The following is a 25,031-nucleotide window of genomic DNA, read 5'->3' on the forward strand; positions in this document are numbered from 1 at the left end:
AAAAGGATGTTACCAGATCTTTGTTTCGCATAGCAAGAATTAAGATCTTAATTTAATGAGATTGAATTCAAATGGAGCCCAGGACAATTCATGATATCAGAGACTAACCAGATCTGCAGTCCCCGTCAGACCTTCTCCAACATAGGTTGACGACAACAACAACCAGGACAGCTTTGTATTTGGGATTTCTACCCATCGAGATGGCAGCCTCAATGTCAGTACCACAAGTCCTTATCATTCACAGCCTTAATGTCAGTACCACAAGTCCTTATGATTCACAGCCTTAATGTCAGCACTTCAAGTCCTTATGATTCATAGCCTCAATGTCAGTACCACAAGTCCTTATGATTCAGAGCCTTAATGTCAGTACTACAAGTCCTTATCTTTCACAGCCTCAATGTCAGCACTTCAAGTCTTTATGATTCACAGCCTCAATGTCAGCACTTCAAGTCTTTATGATTCACAGCCTTAATGTTTGAACTACAAGTCCTTATGATTCACAGCCTTAATGTCAGTACCACAAGTCCTTATCATTCACAGCTGCAATGTCAGTACTACAAGTCCTTATCATTCACAGCTGCAATGTCAGTACTACAAGTCCTTAACATTCAAAGCCTCAATGTCAATACCACAAGTCCTTATGACACACAGCCTCAATGTCAGCACTTCAAGTCTTTATGATTCACAGCCTCAATGTCAGCACTTCAAGTCTTTATGATTCACAGCCTTAATGTTTGAACTACAAGTCCTTATGATTCACAGCCTTAATGTCAGTACCACAAGTCCTTATCATTCACAGCTGCAATGTCAGTACTACAAGTCCTTATCATTCACAGCTGCAATGTCAGTACTACAAGTCCTTAACATTCAAAGCCTCAATGTCAATACCACAAGTCCTTATGACACACAGCCTCAATGTCAGCACTTTAAGAATTTATGATTCACAGCCTTAATTTCAGTACTACAAGTCCTTAACATTCACAGCCTTAATGTCAGTACCACAAGTACTTATGATTCACAGTCAGTACTACAAGTCCTTATGATTCACAGCCTTCATGTCAGTACCACAAGTCCTAATGATTCACTGTCAGTACTACAAGTCCTTATCATTCACAGCCTTAATGTCAGTACTACAAGTCCTTATCATTCACAGCTGCAATGTCAGTACCACAAGTTCTTATGATTCACAACTGCAATGTCAGTACCACAAGTCCTTATGATTCACAGCCTAAATGTCAGTACTACAAGTCCTTATCATTCACTACCTTAAAGTAGTACAAGTCCTTATAATTGACACCCTAAATGTCAGTACCACAAGTCCTTATGATTCACAGCCTTAATTTCAGTACTACAAGTCCTTATCATTCAAAGCCTTAATGTCAGTAATACAAGTCCTTATGATTCACAGCCTTAATGTCAGTACTACAAGTCCTTATGATTCACAGCCGCAATGTCATTAGTACAAGTCCTTATGATTCACAAAATCAATATCAGTATTGCAAATCCTTATCACTGACAGCCTCAGTGTCAGTAATAGAAGTCCTTATAATTGACTGTAAGCCTCAATGAATTGACAGCTTCAATGTCAGTACTACAAATCCTTATCATTGACAGACATTGAAAATAATCAAATAATCCTACTTTATAGTAGGATTACAGTTATAATCACTTTGGCTAACATCTATACCGGTATGTTAAATCACCTGTCCGTTTCCCGATGTCCACCTATTTCATTGTATTACCTGTCTAGGAACTACCAGCATGGGCAAGACATGTGACAGAAGGCCCTCACATTACACCACATTATGGAAATCCCTGTTGACACAAGGATAGGGATAAGCTATCACTCAGGTCATACCTACAACAGAATATAATCTGCACCTTATTTTTATTATCCTGCCTTCTGCAGTTGCCTCCCCTTCATTTGCCCATGTGAATGTCCATGTGTGCTGTGTTGTACAGAGCTGGTAGAGAGGTTGCCAGTGCGTGGGGATCACACACAAGGATGGAAGGATTCTGTCATGGACAGCCTTTGTGGGTAGGTTCAGCTTTCTTCATTGAATTATGTGCGCCATATTGATAAATGCCATGGCTGTTATGGTGATGTCAAAATTAAAGTTTAAATGTCATTTAAGGATTACTACATGCCCATCACAACCAATGTTCCACACATTTTTTTGCAACTGCATATTGAGAGAACTATATGTAACAGGCTGATCTAGAATTGTGTCTTGCAACGTCATTTTTATGGCAAACAATGTCTTTTTTCGCCAACAGTCTGAAGCATAATTATTTTTTCAAGCATTTTGGGGGACAATTGATTTTTTTGGACAAAATCCCAGATCCCCCTCAAATATCAAATCTTTGGCAGTCTGGCAGTTGGTGATCACCTTAATTATAGTGACTAGCCAACAGTGTCTAACTAATCACAACTTCAAGATATATGCCCCATAATTATCAGGGTATGTTGACAAATATGTTTATCATCCAATACTCACTAGGCCTCCACAGGAGATATTGTGTGGAGGATGAAATTGCATCTCAGTGCTCTGCAGACCATCATGATGTCATCGGTTACCATGATGTCACAATCAAATGACACAACTAATCTCTCTGCCACTGAAGCTGGTTACCTGTATTTTGTACATTCAAGACATTGGTTATTGCTGTTTACAAACTGAAAAAAAGTTGGGAAAATGATGGTGGATGTTACATAGAATCTCACCCAAGTGTCTTTTGATATGAGTAATATCAACACTTGTCAATAATGTTCACCAACTTGTGGTGATATATATTTGATATCAAAAGTGAAAACCTATCATAAGACCTATTTCATTCAAAGTATTTTTCATCTCTTTGTGATTTTAATCGTACAATACTTGTTGGTTTTAAATGGTTTGGCTTGAACTCCCTGACAATCACCAGGAGCCAGAGGGATGGTGTAAATCCTGCATGGGATGTATCGTAAGTCCCCGTGGTCCTAAGTATGGTTGCCTATCTTTGATTGCTGGTGATCTCTAGCCCAGTGTTATAATGTATTGTTTAGAATAGTCACCTGTTTATGGTAACATGCTAGTTTTAAATCTATATCTGTGATAGTCTAGTGATTTTACTGTCATTAGTCGACAGATTTTATAGTCTATATTTATGTCTTATTCCTGTACAACTTGAACTAGTCACAATATGGCTGAAATACTGCCGATGTGACTATAAATCTCACCTCACTCACTCATTGGTATCAAAAGACATTTGGGTGAGATTTTCTATGTATTTCACCAGACAACCCATGCTGATAACACTTGGCAGATGACTTGTACAAGGAAATGAAGGTGACGATAGCCTTGGTTTAAATGTATTGCAGATCACACAGAGATGTATGGTGCTGAATAAATAGTCACTGTGGAAATTACTATGTAGAGTCACCTAAAGTTCACTCTCATGGTGTGAGCTGGTGTGTACATATATGTCTGTATTCTTGTCTAGAGTTAACTTGGATTCCAAACTCAGCACTCCTGTCAGGCAAATTTGGACAAAAGCATTGTTTATTAATTTGATTTTTTTAATTTAGAGGTATTATAACAATGAATTCATTTCAGAAATGTAAAACTACCAGTATTTAGTATAATAGTTTCATCATCCTTGTGTTGGTCTTGTTGTCCACAAAGAACCATTGATGATATGAAATTTTAACTGATATTTCCCATCACATTTGATCATATTTTGATCATATTGTCAGCCTCTGTGAGTACATAGATAAATTCCTCTCTATTTAAGAATTCCTGGATGGGGTAAGTTGATAGTTGCAGTGTCTCCTGATCACATAGATGTCAGAGTGACAGACCAAGATCACTATTAGGGAACATCTGAGATTCAGACCCATTGGCCCCCAAACAAATTACGGTAAAATGGGGTGACAGAAAAATCAGAGCATATCTTGAGCATGAGTTGGGTAGAGTCAATATATGAGTAGTAACTCACAGCTCAGGTATGCAACTTAGTGTTTCTGTTTTGAAATGTTACAACAATGAAAATAAGTATTTAGGTGTTACTTTTGGAATTAGGGTCTTTATTTACAGTTATATCTGGGGCACAAAATGAACTTAGAGAGTTTTTTTTATGAATTATCATGGCTCAACTATAAATTGTCAAAAACCTTTGTAATGTTTTTTTAATAAAGTATACAGATTCATACTGTCAAATCATTATTTAGAAAAAATATTATTGCATTGTTTACCTGAGTGTGAAATCATATTCATTAAAACTTTGCTCCATGTACTAAACCATCTCAATCAATCTATCTGTTGAAATAGTACTTAATCTTATACAAATCATAAATACATGTACTTGACATAGCACTCTAACTAACTAGACCAAGCTGTAAGTAATTTAAATAAGTGCTCCCTACTAAAAACTACACATTTTGTAGACAATCCATTTTTTCTTGTGTGTATTCAGATATTTTTACAGAAAACAGCAGTGTTGAAGTGGTATATACCTAGTAACTATTATCGAACAAATGTAAGTTCACTGTTCCATCGAAGTGGTAAACATCTGAGACCTGCATCACTTTGGGCTTTCCTCCCACATTAAGATGACACACCGTGATATAACTGGCATACTGTTAAAAGCGGCGTTAACCCCAACTCACTCACGAGTACATTTATCAAGCAAGAAGTTGAAATCTGCAAATCAACTCCTTTCTTCATTGATACCTAAGTTTCAAAAATGCCACTTAAAAGATATAAAATATTAAAAATTTGTCTGCTAGATTGACTAGTGTTATAATGGGAAATGCTAATTAGTTGTTATATTTAGGTCTCCAAGTGTATATATAAACCTTGTAATAACATATTTATTTGAATGCTTATCCCTAATATGGCCACCACCTGAGATACCAAGGGATTTAATGCTTTGCTAGAATTGGATTTTTGTCTAATCCAGACTACTGTTTAATCCAGATCCCACACAAGTCTGGTATAGACAGTAGCCAAAGGGCATGAGTGAATGTTGTTTTATGCCACATCTATCATGTTCCAGCTCTATCCTGGCAACATATTTATCTGGACCAAGCAAACATGTGGCTGACCTCATGACAATCTACCTCGCTTAGTATCAGCCCAGTCTTATGACAGGTCACGATCCAGGTCACCTATCCTCAAAATAAATAGTTGCTCCTGTCACAATGATGGTTGGGTTACTAACTGGGGAGCAGCGTTAGAAATTGGAACTAGTCCTATCGTCCTTTGAAAAATGCCTGAATAGTTAAGGTATCATAACGACTAGAAGAAATTTGCCCTTTTTAAGGGTTTTGCTGTATGTTATCATTATAAGGACTAGTGGACTAAACTGGGAAGTGATTCTGCCCCCAAATGCCAAGGAGTATACACAGTACAACTAACAGTAGTTGTTGTGAAATCATTAATCAGTAATTAAGAAAACATGAGAATCTGTTGATTCTATTCCCAGATTCAAGTGATTTTTAAACCTTGTTGTACTGGATATTATGGAAGTCTTTTAGGGCCATTTTTTTTTCATTATTTATTTTATCATGAGATGAGATTATAAGATGATTATCTTGAAATTTCAAGATGATTATCTATAAATTTCAACTTTGTATGTATCTTGAAATTTCAACTAAGTATCTTGAAATTTCAAGAAAAATAGAAAAAAACAAATGGCCCTTAAAGGCTTCCATAGGATATATAACTTCTCAATAAATTTGCATAATGACCCATAATTTAATCAGTTTTACTTGTTTATAATGTACATTCAGAATGGCTCAGAACCATCTGCAACAACGGATGTGTTGTTATGTGTCACGGACACTTGAACCTGGACCCAGAAGGGTGAAAAAAATTATCGTTGCATACTTAAACTTCTTTTAAAAATTTCATTAGACATAGTACAGTGATGGGTAGCTAACAAGCACATGGTAAAGGGAGATAACTATGATGCTGGTACCTAACAATATACTAGAACTCTAATGAAGGATCAAGATTATGGTTTTATGTCAGATAAACCACAGGTACATTCATCATGGTAGTACTGTTTCAGTAAGGTGTGCAACCAGATTAGATCAAGGCAAACCGTTCCCTCTCATTCAGGTTAACAGTGAGTGAGTGAGTTTGGTTTAACACCACTTTTAACAGTATTCCACTTATATTACGGTGTGTCAGCTTAATGTGGGAGGAAAGCCCGATGTGATGCAGGTCTCAGACGTTACCATTTCGGTGAAACCCATGAGCAGGGGTAAGCTGCTGACAAACCTAGAAACATAATTGGGGCAAACCGGGTTTCTGCCATGCCCAAGGGACGCAACTCTACACAGCGAATCGTGACGCCTTAGATGACTGGGACACCTGTGCCCCCTCAGGTTCACAATGTGTGTCACAATATGCACATGAACCCGAGTCTGTGTACTAGCTATCACACAACTGCTGATTCCTGCATTTATATTACTAACAAAATAAGGAATAACTGGGAAACGCGTGGTGCTTAATGCGTGAGTGTGGAATTCATAGACTGCAAGGGACAAGTTCAAAAGTTTGATGTCAGATTAGAAACTTAATTCTTTAAAGTTTTGAGGCACACCAAAAACAACCAACGCTTAATTGTGAAATTGTTAAATTTCCTAGTTTCAAGTCCTCTTTCGTCATGCATTCTTGTTGTGTTTTGCCCTGCTTTTACAGAATGTTTATCAACTGAAGTTTATTTACTTGTTGAAAATCATTTGTAGAGTTTTCAGAGATCAAATCTGCTAATCGATACTATGCACTGCACTAGATGAAATTACCACCATTGTAGGCGATGATAAAACCCTGCCTTGTTGAGAGACTGGTTGTATTTATTGAGTATTGACTCCTCACAACATATGAATGAAAATGAATCTGTTCAGTTTAGTTACTATATAAAGTATTGAGAAATCAAGTAAGTTGATTTTGTCGCATGGCAAACTCTCAGGGCCATCATCCCCCTGATCCCTAAACTACAGGAAATAAGATTTTTATCCAACATCGAGCTGGTCCTAAGGAAAATGTGTGGAAATGAAGTATTACACACCAGTTAATACATGTAGTGTGCTTATAGAGATATGCATATGGATTTCAAGGCCCTTCATGTGTACAAGTCAGTGTAAATTAACAGACATAATGTGTGATCACACTCTGTCTTAGCCTTTGACCTGCATCATTTGGAACACTGTTTGGTCGTTGAGACTCTCACGTATGCTAATGTCCATACAACTACATCAAGCCTGGCAAATCAAACCATGGTTTGCAAACATGAACAAGATACTAAATACAAGCTCTAACAGATGTTGCATAAAGTTATGATGTAATATACTTTCACACTTACCATGTGATTAGAAAGACAGGTATTTAGCAAATTTGAACAATAGTTTACAAGGGTCTCTGGAAGGTGTAAGGAGTCTGTCATCTTGAGATATCAAGAGCTTGTCACCCCAACTACATAAGTACCCCCTACTGCACAGCAACTCGAAAGTCTCTAACACTCAGTAGTTTCTGTTGATATTTGCAAGGACGTTTCATTTTCGTGAAAACGTTCATAATTTATATTAGACAATAATCAGAGTGAGCAGGGTGTATTTTCCGCGCCTTCAGCAATATTCCAGCAATATTGCGACAGGGGATGCCAGAAATGGGCTTCAAACATTGTACTCATGTGAGGAATCAAACCCGGGCCTACAGGCTGACGAGCAAATGCTTTAATACCTGGGCTAGGCCCTAACAATACCTGTCTAAACTCCCTTCCAAGTCTCAAGCAGTGTGTTGAACCTACAGCTAGGCAAGCTTTGTCATCACGTTCAACAATACAGGGAAATCTATATTGTAGCATGGTAGAGGAACTAAGATTTCTCATTACGTAACAAATGTTATATTTGGGATAACACTTCCTTAGTAAAGTACAAAGTCTAGTACTTTCTTGGGTTAAGTCCCATCCGGGATTCGAACCCACACTCTCAGTGTGAGGTACCAATCACTAGCACACACTCAGTCACCGAGGCTTCCACAAAAATGAAAGTCCGACAACTGGTAGTCTTGATCACATACTTTGTGTACCCCTCTGACCAGTGTAAATTGGCACTGCTCCCATGGCCGAAAGCTATGAATATACAATGTCATTATAAATTATGAAAGTATTAGAATTTGTACTTTACTAAGGAAGTATTATCCCAAATAAAATATTTGTAACATCTGACCGCTTGCTAAACTGGATTGTATAGCCATATATCCTTACAATTTAAATGATAATGGCATAGTATCGCAATAGCGTTTATAACGTTTTATTGCAATGGTCAAAATTTCTTTACAGTCAGAACCTGGGACTTTGTCACTTTGTGTTAGAATATGTAGTAGAATATATAAGCATTTGCTTGTCACGCCGAAGACCCAGGCTCGATTCCTGACATGGGTACAATGTGTGAAGCCCATTTCTGGTGTCCTCCGCCATGATATTGCTGGAATATTGCTAAAACCATACTCACTCACTCAATGTAGAGCATATATGGTATGTACCTAAACATTTTAGTTTGGTTCTGTTGTTACATGTATATAAACATAATAATTGGTTATCTTGTTTTGAAATATACATGTGTATACATAAATGCAATTTGACTGTACATAATATATATTTAAAAATCACTGTATAGTGTATGCTTATAGATATTTTGTCAATACAATAAGTGTATATGTTAACTCAAAAGTAATTGGAAAAAGGCAGTAACTTATTCATTTTTGGGCATTTCATATTGACTGGAATAACCTACCAAAGAATTGATAACAATCTGTTGGGAAAATATATTCAGTTCGCTTATTTATATGAAAGGCTGTTCCAAAGTCATCTACATCTACAATTGTATTTGTGGTAATGGCTTGAATACAATAAGCAGTATTGAAAGTGAACCCATGTATTGCCTTTTATTCTCATAAAATACACATGTATTTCAATGACAAAAGCCAGGAACATCAATGGCCTCCTATTTATTACAGCGAAAGATGAGCTAGGGATGTATTTTGGAAAATAATTCGAAAACAAATATGGGATCCAATTGATTTTTTTGCATCCTCTCCAAACAAGTTCTTTTATGAATAAAAATTATGACCAATTTAAAGCAAAGGAAAGCCCGAAGTGATGCAGGTCTCAGACGTTTACCACTTCGATGAAACCCACGAGCACGGGTATGGTGCTGACAAACCTAGAAACATAATGGGGGCGAACTGGGATTCGAACCCACAACCATAGGTTTCCGGCGTGCCCAAGGGACACAACTCTGCACAGCGAATCGCGGCGCCTTAGACGACTGGGCCACCCGTGCCCCTTTTACCCAAGTACCTCACACTGACATCACTTTCATACATCGATCCAGAGTGCAACACCAAATGTTTTGTTTGGTTTGTTGTTTAACGCCGCACTCAGCAATATTCAAGCTATATGAGGGCGGTCTGTAAATAATCTAGTCTGGACCAGACAATCCAGTGATTCATATCATGAGCATCGATCTACACCATTGGGAACGATGACATGCATCAACCAAGTCAGCGTGTCTCACCACCCGATCTTGTTAGTCGCCTGTTACGGTATGGGTTGCTGAGGACCTATTCTACCCTGGATCTTCACGGGTCACACCTATTTTTGAAGCATACTTTATGTATATATTTTCAAGTTGTCTGTGTTTTGTAGTCTGTGTAGCAGGGTGTGGAGTCATCCCACAGATGACATCCTTACCTTGTCAGCTTGCTGACGGGGTTAACCTCTTTGGTCATGTGGACAAGGCGTCCGACCTCGGATCAGAAGGTCCGTGGTTCGAATCCCATCACGGGACTCAGAAATTTATGGCCGCTACATCTGCATGTAGTCAATGACGTAATAAGCGCCCCGCTCTAATAAGCACCCACGGCGATATTTGCTAATATATTGGCCAGAGAACAATCCTAATTAGCACCCCTTCCGATTTATCATTGTACACAAGACTTATATATTTGCGTATAATACGCACCCGTGTGTTATATGCACACTTAATTATGGGCAATTAAATTCTGGAAAAATATATCTGTCGTTCATAAACATTTCAGGCTGTGAGCATAAACCACGAAATTTATCTTTCAACTAGCTGTTTTTTTCCACTAAAATAATATTCTAATAAGAGCCCCCTATTTCTAATTTGGAGAGCGCCCTGGGCGCTTATTGTGTCGAATAAGGTATGCACATTAATGCACAGACTTGATTGTTATGTAAAACCAAACTCAATATGCATGCATCCTTCAATAGGCATTCCTCAAAGGATTGTTAACTTATTGCACTTGTCAGACACATTAGGAAAACATAATCGTGTTTTAACATTGTATTCTATGCAGTAATGTAAAACTAAGCATTAAAGCATCTTTTAGGCCACACATTTTATATTTTTTGTTTCACAGGCTCTCTGCCCCAACTGAAAAGCAGCTTGAAAAGAAAAAAAGGAAACATAAATATATTTACTTTTATAATATCTCCCACTTGTAACATAGACCCTCATATAAAAAATAAAATATTATATATCAATTCCATGTCTATATCTCTATCAGTGATTCAAGAAGCTGTCTGCAGTTTTAACTCCCCGGCAGAATGACTTTCATGTAAATAAGCAATTGGCATAGCTATTTATTCTTATTTTCATTTCGACCAACCTTGTGTGGAAAAGCTGGAATAAATCTGTAAAATATAAATTAAAAAAGTGTGGCTTTAGTCACCAGTTATCTGTGAAATACGTTATCAGTGAAGTCAGTTTGGTCTCTACAAAGCCAGAACATTAGTTATGACTACATTTGTATATTAACATGAATCTGGAATATTTTGAATACCAATTTGGGGGCGGTCGGGTAGCCTAGTGGTTGAAGCATTTGCTCGTCAAGCCAAAGACCCAGGTTCAATCCCGACATGGGTACAATGTGTGAAGCCCATTTCTCGTGTCCCCTGCCGTGATAATGCTGGAATATTGCTAAAAGCGGCGTAAAACCATACTCAATCATCAATCAATCAATACCAATTTGGGACTTTTTGCTGCCGAATAAGTGGCTCTGAATTGTTCTAGATAAATACATGTCTATTTTCCCAAGCCTTGATAAAGAACACAAGTCCACCTGTCGTCTCATTAAATGTTTTTCTGTTCCAGGATACAAACCTAACATGGTACAACACTTGGCCAGAGTTGACCAGCTGCTTCCAGGAAACACTCCTTGTGTGGGTCCCATGTGGATGGCTGTGGCTGCTGTCACCACTTTATGTGTTCTACCTCACATCACAAACTGATGATGTCGTCAAATTAAGCCTTTTATTCATAGCCAAGCTGGTATGTTTTGTAACACAAATTCACAAATGCCATTACCTTTTTATTCACTTTTCTATAATGAAAGCACATCTATTGAGTACAAATTGTTTCTCTTATAACAATAAGATGATTTATGTATTTGACTGATCTCTATAAAAAATTCATTATTTACCATTTTAATAAAGACTTGGTACTGAATGATATTCACAGTAAAGGTATTATGCCTTAGTGATTAGTGATGTACTTAGTGATATTCATAGTATTATAATACTTCCGAGTTCGGGTATAACATGACATTACACTTATTTTAGAGGCAATAACAGGCTTGATTTGAGGCGAGATGAAATGGGGTTTAACGTTGCATCCAAGATTATTTCACTTATATAGCGATGTGCATGCATGTGTGTGTGTATGTGTTTGTGTGTGGCTGCTTGTACTAGTCTGGACTGTGATGTAGCTCACTGAAATACCATGCCGCAGTTTAACATGACTACCCCACTCAGACACAGTGTACTGACTCCGAGACGACCAGTCCTTGTTTTAGTTCCTTAATGCCGAGCGCCAGACAGGCTCGCTGACTTCACAGATGCATGTCATCATATCTCAATTGTTTGGATCAATGCTCATGCTATCAATCACTTGAATGTCTGGTTCAGACTCGATTTTATTTACAGATCACTGTCATATAGCTGGACTATTGCTGACAAAACACACAAACAAACAAACATCATTTGGCAAAGGCACCACAATAATAAAGGAATTACATATTTGACAGCTCGCAGATGACGCAAACAAACCGGTTACTTTTTTTTACCCAATGCATTCGGATAAACATTGGTTTATTTCAGCTCAACAATACCTATGCAAGATAAGCAAGTTACCTGAGGTGTGTTCCGATTGATTTCTCAGTAGGGTACACAATCGGGCAATATGAGCAGGCTTCTTAGAAAATAATTGCCTGCTCGTTAACCAATCACAAGCTAATATTATTATGTAAGGTGAGATAAAAGCTGAATCTGTTTATTGTTCATGTCTTTTTATCATGCTTATTATTCTCTTGTAGTTCACATCTTGTCTGTTGATGATGACCACTCTTGTGAACATGATACAAGTTTTCAGCCATCACCATGACAACCAGTCTCCTTCCTATTTAACTGCTGATGTCATCTCACCTATCATCCTCTTCTTCACATTGGTAAGTAAAATATACACCTGGAAAAGAGTTAAACGCCCATCTGCCTTTTCCACCAAGAAGTTTGAAAATCTGTGCACTGGCCCCAAATCTGAGACACTGAGAAATTAGACATGATGCTGTTTCCTGAGAGAGTAATTCTTTGTCGATTATTTCGGACAACAATTATGACATTATATAAAGTGGTATTCTAATAATGGTGGACATTTCATTGAGTGTATTATTGACAAAACAGGTGTGTGACCAGGGTGTCAGTTGTTAGAAATTATTTTTATGCCCCCAACATGACTTCCTGTGAGTCCTATGATGAGACTGTCAATAACATGTAAAGCCGCCACGTGCCTAGATGACTGCCTCAACCCTCCTCCTCATACCTCCAGTGAGATGTCTGATGCACTTCTAGGGTAGGTTTGCCATTCTCAGTGCAATGCGTGTGACAGTTCCTATATATTGGCTACGAGTGGGTCCTGCTTTTACGCCCCAGGATATATATGACAGATGCAGGCCAAGGGATGGTTGTGAAGGCATTCTGTTGGAAAAACTGAAAGTTACCTGTTGTGAACAGTGTGGTCTCGCATTGTCTTCCGGGGCCCACTTGCACAAAGCGATCTTAGCAATAAGACTATTGTAAGCCTATGTTAAAGTATGGGAGTTACGATCATCTTAGCGCTAAGATCGCTTTGTGCAAGTGGGTCCTGGTCTGGTAGCCAGTGAGTGCTTATAAATATACATGATATGGTACAATGATCGGATTCAGAATTTGAAGCCATTTACCTGTCACCCAATTCCCCTGCATAGTGACCACTCAGCGTTCAGTCATGGAATGGCCAACCACATCATGATTGATCCTCCACCAAAGGGGACTCTGGGACGAATGTTCTGTGACATGCAACAAGAACCTGATCTCATCTGCCAGGTGGATCTTCCTCCATACTCTCAACGTTTTGTCAAACAGACACTGCAAGGAACTGACAGCATATAGGTTGCTTGATTACCCTGCTTATCCTGTTGCATTGAGTCGACTTCTCAATGTCCATGATGACAGTTGTCTGTGGGGCATTCAGTTCTCCTTCAGACAGGTGATTGTGCTTGTAGGTAGGTTGGTTGGTTTGTTTGTTGTTTAACGCCGCACTCAGCAATATTCCTGCTATATGACGGCGGTCTGTAAATGATCGAGTCTGGAACAGAAAATCCAGTGATTCATATCATGTGCATCAATCCACGCAATTGGGATCGATGACATGCATCAACCAAGTCAGCGAGCCTGACCACCCAATCCCGTTAGTCGCCTTTTACAACAAGCATAGTCGCCTTTTACGGCAAGCATGGGTTGCTGAAGTCCTTTTCTACCCTGGATCTTCACGGGTCGTGCTTGTAGGATTGTAGGATTGTCCCTAAACCAAGTGAAGCAGGTTGTAATCTTCGCATGCTAGCATCACACAAGGACCTCCAGACCTTGGATGGCCCTTTACCTCATTAACTAGCTGATATTTCTGTGCCAATCTGTTTATAACCAAATTGTGGTAATGGAGCTGACCAACAATGGTTGTGGTTTATTCGAGATTAATTTCCTCAAAATGCTATTCAATTTCACTTTCACAAAATGGACATCTTGTCTGTAAGAAATAAGTTTGACTGGTGTAAACTATTTTAGTTGTTAAACACACCTCACTAAGAAAATGTGATACACCATATTCAATGTAATAAACACCTAGGGCGCTCTCAAAATTAGAAATAGGGGGCTCTTATTGGAATAATATTTTGGTGAAAAAAGTTGAAAGATAAAATTTGTGGTTTATGCTGACAGCCTGAAATGTTAATATGCGACATATATATTTTTCCAGAACTTAATTGCCCATAATTAAGGATGCAAAAAACACACGAGTGCGTATTATACACAAATGAATAAGTCTTTTGTACATTGATCAATCGGAAGGGGTGCTGATTGGGATTGTTCACAAGCCAATATATAAAGAAATATCTCTGTGGGCGCTTATTAGAGCGAGGCGCTCATTACGTCGAATACGGTAATCAAGAATAGAAGTATTTCCTTTGGAAGTCCATTGCTCATACACATAAACACTGTGAATGTTATACCCAGGATGTACATGACTGCTGACATTGCTGTGCTGTTGGCTGTAGGTGTTGTCCTGTGGCCTATCTATGCTGGAGAGGAAGAAGGGCTTCATCACTTCAGGCGTGCTGTTCTTCCTCTGGCTGTTCCTGGTCCTCGCCGGAATTATCCCCTTCTACCACATCATCATACAAAAGGCAGGCACTGAGCTTTTCTGACAAGGGCTAACTAATTAAATGTTGTTGGTTTATATTATTACTAACTAATTATGGGCTGATAAGCAAGGTAGCGTTAGTTTTATAAACAATATTTTTGTCTACATAAAGGTGGTTCTACATGCCAGATATAAATAGCCTAAAGATGCCCTACAGGTTTCATTTGAGGTACCGGTAAATTATGTACTATAAGTTTGAAATTCAATGGAACATTGCAGATTCATTTTGTGTTACAATAGCTGTTTAATATTTTCATTGTTTCATACATGTTCACCAGGCATCCTACAGTTTGGCCTGTTCGACTACTACTCTCCATAGTACTGACAGTACAACTACTTTTATACATATTTCAGACGTATCAAAACAGACATCTTGCAGTGCCCCCAGTTCTATTGCAACTATATATACTAAAACAACTACTTCTGTACTCATTTCAGACATGTTCAACAGATATCCTGAAGTGTGCCTTGTTCTACTGCTACTATTTACTCATCATAGTACAACTAGTTCTACACTCATTTGCAGAGAAGAGGAGTAAAACTTACATATCAACAGTAAGATACTCTTGACATTCTTGAAAATGAATTCTCTGAATTGCTGAAGCAACATTCATAAAACTCAATGAGTACACTGTACTATCTCCCCACAAGGTCAAGGAATGCATTTTATATCATGATTGACCAGGTAACAACAAAGTGAGTGAGTGAGTTGGGTTCAACGCCGCTTTTAACAGTATCCAGTTATATCATGGCGTGTCAGCTTAATGTAAGAGGAAAGCCCGAAGTGATGCAGATCTCAGACGTTTACCACTTCGGTGAAACCCATGAGCACGGGTATGGTGCTGACAAACCGACAAACATAATCGGGGCGAACCAGGATTTGAACCCACAATCATAGGTTTCTGGCGTGCCCAAGGGACGCAACTCTGTAAGCGAATCGTGGCGCCTTAGACGACTGGGCCACCCGTGCCCCCAACAACAAAGTATTTATGTAGGTTGTTCCTAGCACAGAACATCACCATACACCTACAATAGGTTTCTATTACACAAAATGCCTATGCCTAATGGTATTTTAGGAATTACTCTTAAATGTGACAATTAGGGGATTGTGTTATTTCAATATTTGTTTACATAGTGTTATTTGCCAATCTCATTAAATTCATTTCTTAGTTCTTGGTATCGCTGAACAAAGATCTGAGGACATCCCATTACAGGTCATGTCAGCACGACCTTTCATCTGAACAATCAAAGCGTCGCTCACCATATCATGAAAGTGACAGTCGGAATGTGTTTTCTAATCATGCAACCTCGAAAACGTCAACACGGGGTATTCCGAACAAGAGTTACGACCCCTACGACTGATTCCATCAAAATTATCATCTATGTGTGGGATAAACAATTGAATAGAGGAGGCGTTGCACAGTACATGCCATACAATCGCAACCATATATTAGACATTCCGTAATGTTTGTTTGTTCATTTTTCAAAATTGTAACCGAGATCTCTGCCAACATATTTTTCAAGTGTAGTCTGAAATGGAAGTCGCCAGGATACAACATGTGCCGTAAAGCTTGATAAAGCTGCTTTCTTATAGACTGATGTCGACTTTTTGTTAGTCTTTTCAGTGGTCGGTCAAAAATCGCGAAAGGTCGTTCTGATGTGCCCCTTAATGGAATGTCCTAAGATCTTTGTTTAGCGGCATTGAGAACTTAAATTTGATTTTAATGAGATTGTTATTTTGCTTTCAATACATACAGTATGGTCATGCCTCAAACCACAATTCTACCATGGCATGGAAGGATGGTCTAAGTTAACTGGTTAATTTTACTATTTTTAAAGTGGTAAATGAGTGATATCCACTAGTACTACTGATTTTAGGGCTGCTTCATATCGCAACCACTGCATTCAGATTCTTAAAGACATTTACTGGTATTTAATCAATGTTAAACCCCTTCAAAATATAAAACGGAATAGATTTTTCTCCTAATCATATCATGGACATGGCAAAGAATGTTCATTTTGAAACAACCACCTGACAGTCATTTGCCAAAGATAGGTGACATTTAATCGGAGTAAAGAGACATAGGATTGTTTGAGGCTTAAAGTAAGTATCCTGGGCCAACTTGCACAAAACGATCTTAGCGCTAAGACTATTGTAAGCCTATGTTAAAGTATGGGAGTTAAGATCATCTTAGCACTAAGATCACTTTGTGCAAGTGGGCCCTGGGTTATTAGGCATTGACACATCAGCACATTCTGTCCCCCAACAATGACAGAATGCCATGTTTTCCTGATACAGTAAGAAGTAACACACACCCTCAGGGCATGTATTTTGATAGTCATTGCATTGAAACATTGATTGAATATGTAATCTGAGGATGAAGTAACATGGCTACAGAAGGCGGTGCCTAGTGGGATGGTGACAGGTTTGCGAGGACCTCCTGCATGTGATTATAGTTTACTTCTTTCTTGTGTTCCAGTCTCCAGAGGTGGACGCCTCCTTCTTGTCAAGAGTGCTGTATGAGTGGACAGCTAGGTTGGTAGCAGTGTGACACCCTTCTGCACTATCTGTTTGTCCGTCCCTTCTGTCTAAACCCTTAAACCCAACTTTCTTGTCCGAAGATTTGTATCAGTGGACGGTCAGCTGGGAAGCAATGTGTCACCCTCCTACCACATCTGTTTGTCCCATCCTTCTTGTCCACAGATTTGTATCAGTGGACAGCGAGATGGGTAGCTATGTGTCACTTCTGCTGGTTGGTTGGTTGTTTTACACTGCACTCAGCAATATTCCAGCTATATGACGGCAGTGTGTAAATAATCGAGTCTGGACCAGAAAATCCAGTGATCAATATCATGAGCATCTATCCACTCAGTTGGGACTGATGACATGCTTCAACCAAGTCAGCGAGCCTGACCACCTTCTGCACCATCTGTTTGTCCTGTTCTTTGCTCCATCCTTCTTATCAAGTGTTTTGTATCAGTGGACAAAAACAAGGTTGTCTGTCTATCGTAATAGCCATATCTTGTGTGTCATAACACACTGCCAAACATTTTGTATATACATGTATTAGAAAATTATTTTAAAGAAAATATTCCTTAATAAAAGCAAAATAATTCTCATCTCAACAAAGCTCTTGCAAATTGTTCTCTGAAATATTCATAAAAATAATTCTTATTAATAAAATACTTTTTAATTTTTTTTAGAAAAATATATATATTACCAGATAATGATAGTGATTTATTTTGTTTGAACAATCACAAGTAGTTTGAGAGTTTAATCTGAGACATGTGAAATCATATTTATTTATAATATACCATTTTGCATTTATTTTGTGCAGGCCACAAAAGGCTAATTACTGTTATATAAACTTGGTTGCAGTCTTGATAATATTTGTGTTATTTTCCTCTCAATATTACTCATTGGTCAATGGCGTACAGCTTCCACACTCTATCTCAATCATTAAGTGATATTTGAAGGAAAGGGATGCCAAAAAAGTGTATTTGTTTGTTACAGGCTGGTTATTAATGGCTACAAGACCCCTATAAAGGAGAAGGATGTGTACAACATACATCCGGATGCTGCATGTGCAAGACTGATGGAACCTTTCCTTCCCAACTGGCATCAGGTGAATGAAAATTTTAAAGCAACAAAAAGGTGAGCTATGGGAAGTTATATGATTAGTTGTTAGTTGGTTTGTTGTTTAACGCTGCACTCAGCAATATTCCAGCTATATGACGGCGGTCTGTAAATGATCGAGTCTGGACCAGACAATCCAGTGATTAACATCATGAGCATCGATCCACTCAATTGGGATCGATGACATGCATCAACCAAGTCGGCAAGCCTGACCACCCGATCCTGTTAGTCGCCTCTTAAGACAAGCATCGTCGCCTTTTACGGCAAGCATGGGTTGTTGAAGACTTATTCTAACATGGATCTTTACGGGCTGGAAGTTATATGAACACAAAGTTCTTTCCATGACCCATGATAAATGAAAAAATATGGTACTTGTTGTTACCCTGCCGGGTGCTCGGCATTTCAGATACAACAGAAACCAGCTAGCTTGGAGTCAGTATACTGTGTCTGAGTGGGACATCCATGTTAAATTGCAGCTTGGTGAGAGAGTTGGGTTTAACCCGCTTTTAACAGTATTCCATTTATATCATGGCGTGTCAGCTTAATGTGGGAGGAAGGCCCGAAGTGATGCAGGTCTCAGGCATGTACTCAGCACGGGTATGGTGCTGACAAATCTAGAAACATAATCGGGGCGAACCTGGATTCAAACCCACAATCATAGGTTTCTGGCGTGCCCAAGGGACACAACTCTGCACAGCAAATCGCAGCGCCTTAGACGACTGAGCCACCTCCGCCCCCTTGCAGCATGGTATATCTCAGTGGGCTGGTATTATGAAACTGACATAAATCCAGACTTGTATCCAGCCTCAGACATGCATGCATGTGACCTGATAACAGGAAGAAGAAGAAGTGGAATAGTCAATTTTTATGGCACTATACTCCTTGCATAAGCATGCTCAATGGAGAAGTGTGCACTCAACATTTATTCTCAGCTCCCCGGGGAGTACCAGAAGGTTAACAACCACATAACCATCTAATCCTACCGGGTACCCATTCACTGCTGGGTGAACAGAGGCCCATTTCAAACAAAGTCACTTTCCCAAGGAGACACCACATGTGTTACATGTCCTTCAGTGTGGGGCAGGACCGAAGCCCTATAGAAGTGATTTCATGAGTGAAATAATCGTGATTAACAACATTAAAACCCATTTCACCTTTCCGTGACCCTTCTAGTCAGACCCATGTGATGAGTAGTATGAAATAAGTGGTGCAGACCCTGCTGATGTAAGGTTACTATATCAAATAACACAAACAGTTGCCAGCAAGCTTGTGACAACGGAGTGCCTGAACAATTAGAGTAGGGCTGTGCTGGGGCTGGTAATTTGGGTATCCGGGTATCCGGGTATCTGGGTCGGGTGGGTACTGAGTAGGAACCGGGTTCCCACAGGAAAGCCCAGACCCATGGTTAGTCATGTGATATATTGTTTAATGACAAAAATTATATAGAACTCTATGAATCCACTACAAGTCATTAATGTTTGCATTTCTTTCTAACTCTGCCCCCATTCATTCGGATTTTCATATGATTGAATAAAGATATAACTTAATTCAACTTAAGTGTATGAATGACCAGATTGTTTAATACAGGAATCTAAATACGTTTTGACAGGGCTATGCTAAAAATGTTCCCAATCTGACATTTTGAGACATCTCCTGAGACCTGCAGTATAGGTACCCGGGTAGGGTCGGGTAATCGGGTGGGTATACCCGGGTGGTAAATTTGGACTCGTCACAGCCCTAATCTGTGCCATGATCCATTCACTGGTACAGGAGAAAAATATCTCATCTTGGTTGAAGTAGCTTTGAAAGCACTCGAACAACTATTAACCAGATATCATGGCATATATATAGTATCTTTCCATGAAAAGGTCAAAAGTCAAGGTCATGACAAAACTATTGATGCATTCATCACTAAACTTGGTACATACCTTGTACACAATGGGATATTGTTTTGAAACGTTTTGTTTAAGATTAGTCCAAGGTGAAGGTCAGCTTTCAGGTTTTCGTAAAATATGTTTATAGCCTTGTCATTTTCTTAAGCATATTTACGTCTAAAGGTATGGAATTTTATGTTTACACGAATATTAACAAAGCCTCCCACGTGACATGTCAATTGCATTTATGCCAAACATCAAGGTAACATATGAGATATTTATTAAATGTGTAATTTTGTGTCATACTTTCTCTTAAATATGGCACAAAGATTACTGACATAGGAGAACATCCTACAATGGACTTATTTCAGATGGTCCTGGGAAATTCTTTTGATACATACTGTGAAAATATCAAAATTCTTTCTAAAAAATATCAATGCATTTATCATAACCTAGTATATACCTTCCTGAGGAGGAGTCCTGGCTTTGGTTAAGGTTATAATTCAGAGCAGTATTTACATTGTCTTGTTTTGTGTGTCATTGTTTCCAGCATGTGCAGTGAAGTTGACTTGATATGTCCTGATGCATCACTTTATTAAAGGACTGTCGGAAATGCTAGAAAAACATTTTGACGTCAAAAAAGGATAAAAGAAATTCACAGGCTGTTGCTATTGTAATATAGAGTAACTACCGATTGTTCTACCAGTGATTGGAAGTATTTCAGTCACAAGGAGTCCTATCGTGAAGTTTACAGGAAAAAAAATTGAACGAAAACAGTTTGTTCACATTTATCATAATTCCAATGACGGCAGTCTGAGTGAGTGAGTGAGTGAGTTGGGTTTAACGCCGCTTTTAACTGTATTCCAGTTATCTCGCGGTGTGTCAGCTTAATGTGGGAGGAAAGCCCGAAGTGATGCAGGTCTCAGACGTTTACCACTTCGGTGAAACACACGAGCACGGTTTGGTGCTGACAAACCTAGAAACATAATTGGGGCGAACCAGGATTCAAACCCACAATCATAGGTTTCTGGCGTGCCCAAGGGACGCAACTCTGCACAGCGAATCGTGGCGCCTTAGACGACTGGGGCACCTGTGCCTCCGATGGCAGTCTGAAACGGACGAGAGGAAATATTGTTCTAACATAACAAAATGATGCGGCGTTTGTTTTGTCAACACTGCTCCCATGATGCATGTTACATTACATTTGCATAGCCAAGTCTGTATTAGGAAAGTTCTTTACACTTTAGAGAAAGGGGGTAACTTATTTGTTTAGATAGAGCGATTTACCGAAATGCCCAAGCTATGGAGTTTTCAATTCATACCATCAAGTCTACGGATTGATAAATAGAATGATAACGTTTAAGAATTGTCACAAAAAAAAAAACGGGACCTAAAAAGGTATAGTGTACAAGCTTTAAGAGCAGAAGGTACCCCCGTTGTTGTAAAATTCAGAAGGAAATTAAAAATACAATTAATGTTTCCCTGACTGCACTAATTATTGCCGATTTCGATACACTGCGCGTGGCGATGACCGAGCAGTTTTCAGGAGAAAATATTCCATCCTGTCGGTGTGGTCACATTATCTCCACACCATTCTTTGCATGGTTTCCAGATCATTTACTTTGATGAATCATTCCACTGACAACATGTGGCTATCGGCAGATGGACAAAAAGCACCCATGGTACCACCTGGGAAAGGTTATCATGTCATTGCTTTGCATGCCGCAACCCGTGATCTGGGGCTCATTGATAAACGTGTGCTAGTTTTCAAGGAAAAAGAAAATGATTGGAGGTGATGTGTTCATAGACTGGTTGGAACATCAGCTGTTGCCCATTTTAAACAACGCCAGTGTCATTGTCATGGATAACGCAAGTTAATATAATGGCCTGGAATCAGATACTGTTGCGCCAACAATGAGTAGTCTGAAGGCTGTGTATACAGGAATATATGACATTGCCGACTTCAGACCATCATGGAGTAAATTCAGCTGAATAAGAAACTAGTTAAGTACAAGACATACGTGCTTGCGGCACAACACAGTCACGTAGTGTTAAGTATGCCAGTCAGACATTGTGAGCTCAAACCTATTGTGCCTCTTGGGTAACTGTGAAGGGCTTGTGGCAAAACATAACACAACATTCAAACTCACACATTTCAAAGGGAGGACAAATGCAGTCTTTGCTAGACATCAGCCTTGTTGAACCAGTTATCATACCTCTGGGTGATAAAACAGATTCATATTCGTCTACAAAAAGAAACCATCTGTAGAACAACAGATACTTCTTGATTCAAAAACCACAACCTTCCAATACCCATCACATTTCATAGCTTTTAAATGTTCCATGATTTTTCCAACAAATATAATGCAGTACATTTCCTTAATTGCTACCCATCAACGCACATGTCATTTGAGTATAACAACAGAAATATTTTGAGACCACCCCCAAATTGGTGACATTTGCACCTGGGAGAATGCAGGGGACGATGTGAGGTCATCACCTTGGGACAGGTGTTAGGTGATTACCCCAGGTTATAGGTCGTTTCATACATGCATGACAACACACAAATATTTTCTAAGTTTATCATCATTTTACCTGTAAAAGTACATTTTAAGGGTAATCACAGTGTCATTTAGGATAAGCTAAATTAGGTCAATTTGCGTTACTTTGATATATGCTATTTTCATAGCCTTATGATTTGTATTTTTTAAATGAAGACAGAAAAGCATTTTTTCTAGCATTTCTGACAGTACTTTAATGGAAGCAAGGGACACTCACTTTTTTTACATAAATTTTGATGTTTGACAGTTTGTTTTTTTGCAGGAAATCTGACAAAGAAAAAGAAGCTTTTCAGAAAGGCAAGTCTTCCATCCATTTCACCAACCATCACACGTCAGATGAGTCAACTCCACTCCTGCGCTTCAAACATCACTCTAACAATGCAAGCCAAGAGGAAAAAGTATCCCCTCCAACGAAGAAGCCCAACAAATACCCATCTCTTTTGTGGGCCCTGGTGAAGACGTTCGGCATTCCAATTCTAATCAGCCATGTACCCAAACTAGTTTATGACTTACTTCTCGTGTTTACACCACAGATACTGGGGTAAGTTCACCTTGACATACAGCTATATGTATGGGAGAAAACACGCTTACGAGGTTTTGGTAGACAGAGCATGCCCTGGGGAGAGGGAAAAACCAAGGGGACAAAGCCAAAACCGAGGGAAAGTGTTTGTCCATACTTATAAACCGAAAAAAGAAACTTAAAACAACATTTATTAACATTTTTATGTTTCGAATATACTTTCCATGAACCTTAGGAAACACTCGTAAAATATCGGTTGCTGGCGTACGGATCTTGAAAAGGACATTCTAAAAACCAGTGTGACTTATCAACACCTCTGTAGCCACGTGGTACACTCACTCGGCTACAGATATGAAGGTTGCGAGTTCGATCCTCGGGAATATAAAGAAAACATTTGTCATTTGATTTTACATTTCATTACATGTTAAAATCTGAACGGAAGTTACATTAATAAAATACACAGGACATTATATATAATCCCTGGGATATTATAGCAAATATGACTTGAATATCCTATAAAATCCCAGGGACATTACAACGTCCCTGTTTATGAGATTTATCCCGACTGGAAAGTAAAACCTCACAATAGGTTTTAATGCCTATAGAAAGAAGTCTGTTTACTTAATAGCGATCCCAATGAATAGGTTTATAAATGGAGTGAACAACTGTGCAGGAATTATTAGGGTTCATACATTGTACAGGGGGTCTGATCGGGGTACACTGCTTAGTGTAAAGCAACGAAAATAAAACTATCCTAAATGTGAGATGAACGTAAAATGTAAATGAAATACTGTTCATGCTACATACAATCATGTTTGTTGAAGTGAGGGATATCTGTTATATCTGTCATAAAGATAGATAGATTCTGTGTCACAGAGCATTTTATCTGCCTCTCTTTCAGAGTATAGGTGGATCCAGAGTGGGTGTCCAGGGTTTCCGACCCCTCCCCCAACCTTTTAAAAAACAAATGTGGTATGTTGTAGGCAGTAAAAATATCTGAGAGATGATCTTGATATTTTGGACCCCTCTCTTTTGAAAATGCTGTATCTGCCCTTGCAGAGAGTTGGTGAGCTTCACTGAAGACTCGAGCATCCCAGCATGGAAGGGTTACGTGCTGGCTGTAGCTCTGTTTGTGTCATCAGAGGTCCAGTCCCTGTTCATACAGAAGGTCACATATGATGCTTTCATCTACGGGATGAAGATAAGGGCAGTTCTAATATCTGTTATCTTCAGGAAGGTATGTTTCTTGATAATATGTTGGCAGAACCCAAGCACTGTATGCAGCAATTTTAGAAAATATAGTAAACACCAAATTTCATGTTAAAAGCAACTTAGGATTTAGGTTTAGGCATAAAAGCAGTTTTCAAAATGACATATGACCCCAGCTACCTTCCATATATATAGGTTCCGTGAGTGAGTGAGCGAGTGAGTGAGTGAGTGAGTGAGAATGAATGAATGAATGAATGAATGGAGTATGATTTTACACTGCTTTTATGAATATTCCAGCAATATCACGGGACACCAAAAATGTGCTTTCCACATTTGTACCCATGTGAGGAATCCAACCCGGGTTTTCGGAATGACAAGCAAACACTAGGCTTAGTCACCACACCACCCCCATAGGCCAAGTGCT

At 38.9% G+C, this 25,031-nt stretch overlaps 1 protein-coding gene across 1 annotated transcript in view; it reads left to right on the forward strand.

Annotated features, from left to right (window-relative positions):
• Positions 1-1,936: 1,936 nt before the first annotated feature.
• The window catches only part of LOC139473810 (multidrug resistance-associated protein 1-like), a 45,514-nt gene continuing 22,419 nt past the window's right edge, over positions 1,937-25,031 (forward strand). Inside the window, exons 1-9 of the mRNA XM_071256570.1 lie at positions 1,937-2,038; positions 11,171-11,347; positions 12,390-12,521; positions 14,661-14,789; positions 15,245-15,361; positions 17,287-17,342; positions 18,321-18,461; positions 23,141-23,419; positions 24,458-24,635. Of these exons, the coding sequence (XP_071112671.1) occupies positions 1,937-2,038; positions 11,171-11,347; positions 12,390-12,521; positions 14,661-14,789; positions 15,245-15,361; positions 17,287-17,342; positions 18,321-18,461; positions 23,141-23,419; positions 24,458-24,635 (1,311 nt within the window). The remainder of the gene's footprint in view (positions 2,039-11,170; positions 11,348-12,389; positions 12,522-14,660; positions 14,790-15,244; positions 15,362-17,286; positions 17,343-18,320; positions 18,462-23,140; positions 23,420-24,457; positions 24,636-25,031) is intronic.

The sequence above is a fragment of the Haliotis cracherodii genome, unplaced genomic scaffold, assembly GCF_022045235.1.
Source record: "Haliotis cracherodii isolate W230 unplaced genomic scaffold, xgHalCrac1.p SCAF_3, whole genome shotgun sequence".
NCBI classification, from domain to species: domain Eukaryota; kingdom Metazoa; phylum Mollusca; class Gastropoda; order Lepetellida; family Haliotidae; genus Haliotis; species Haliotis cracherodii.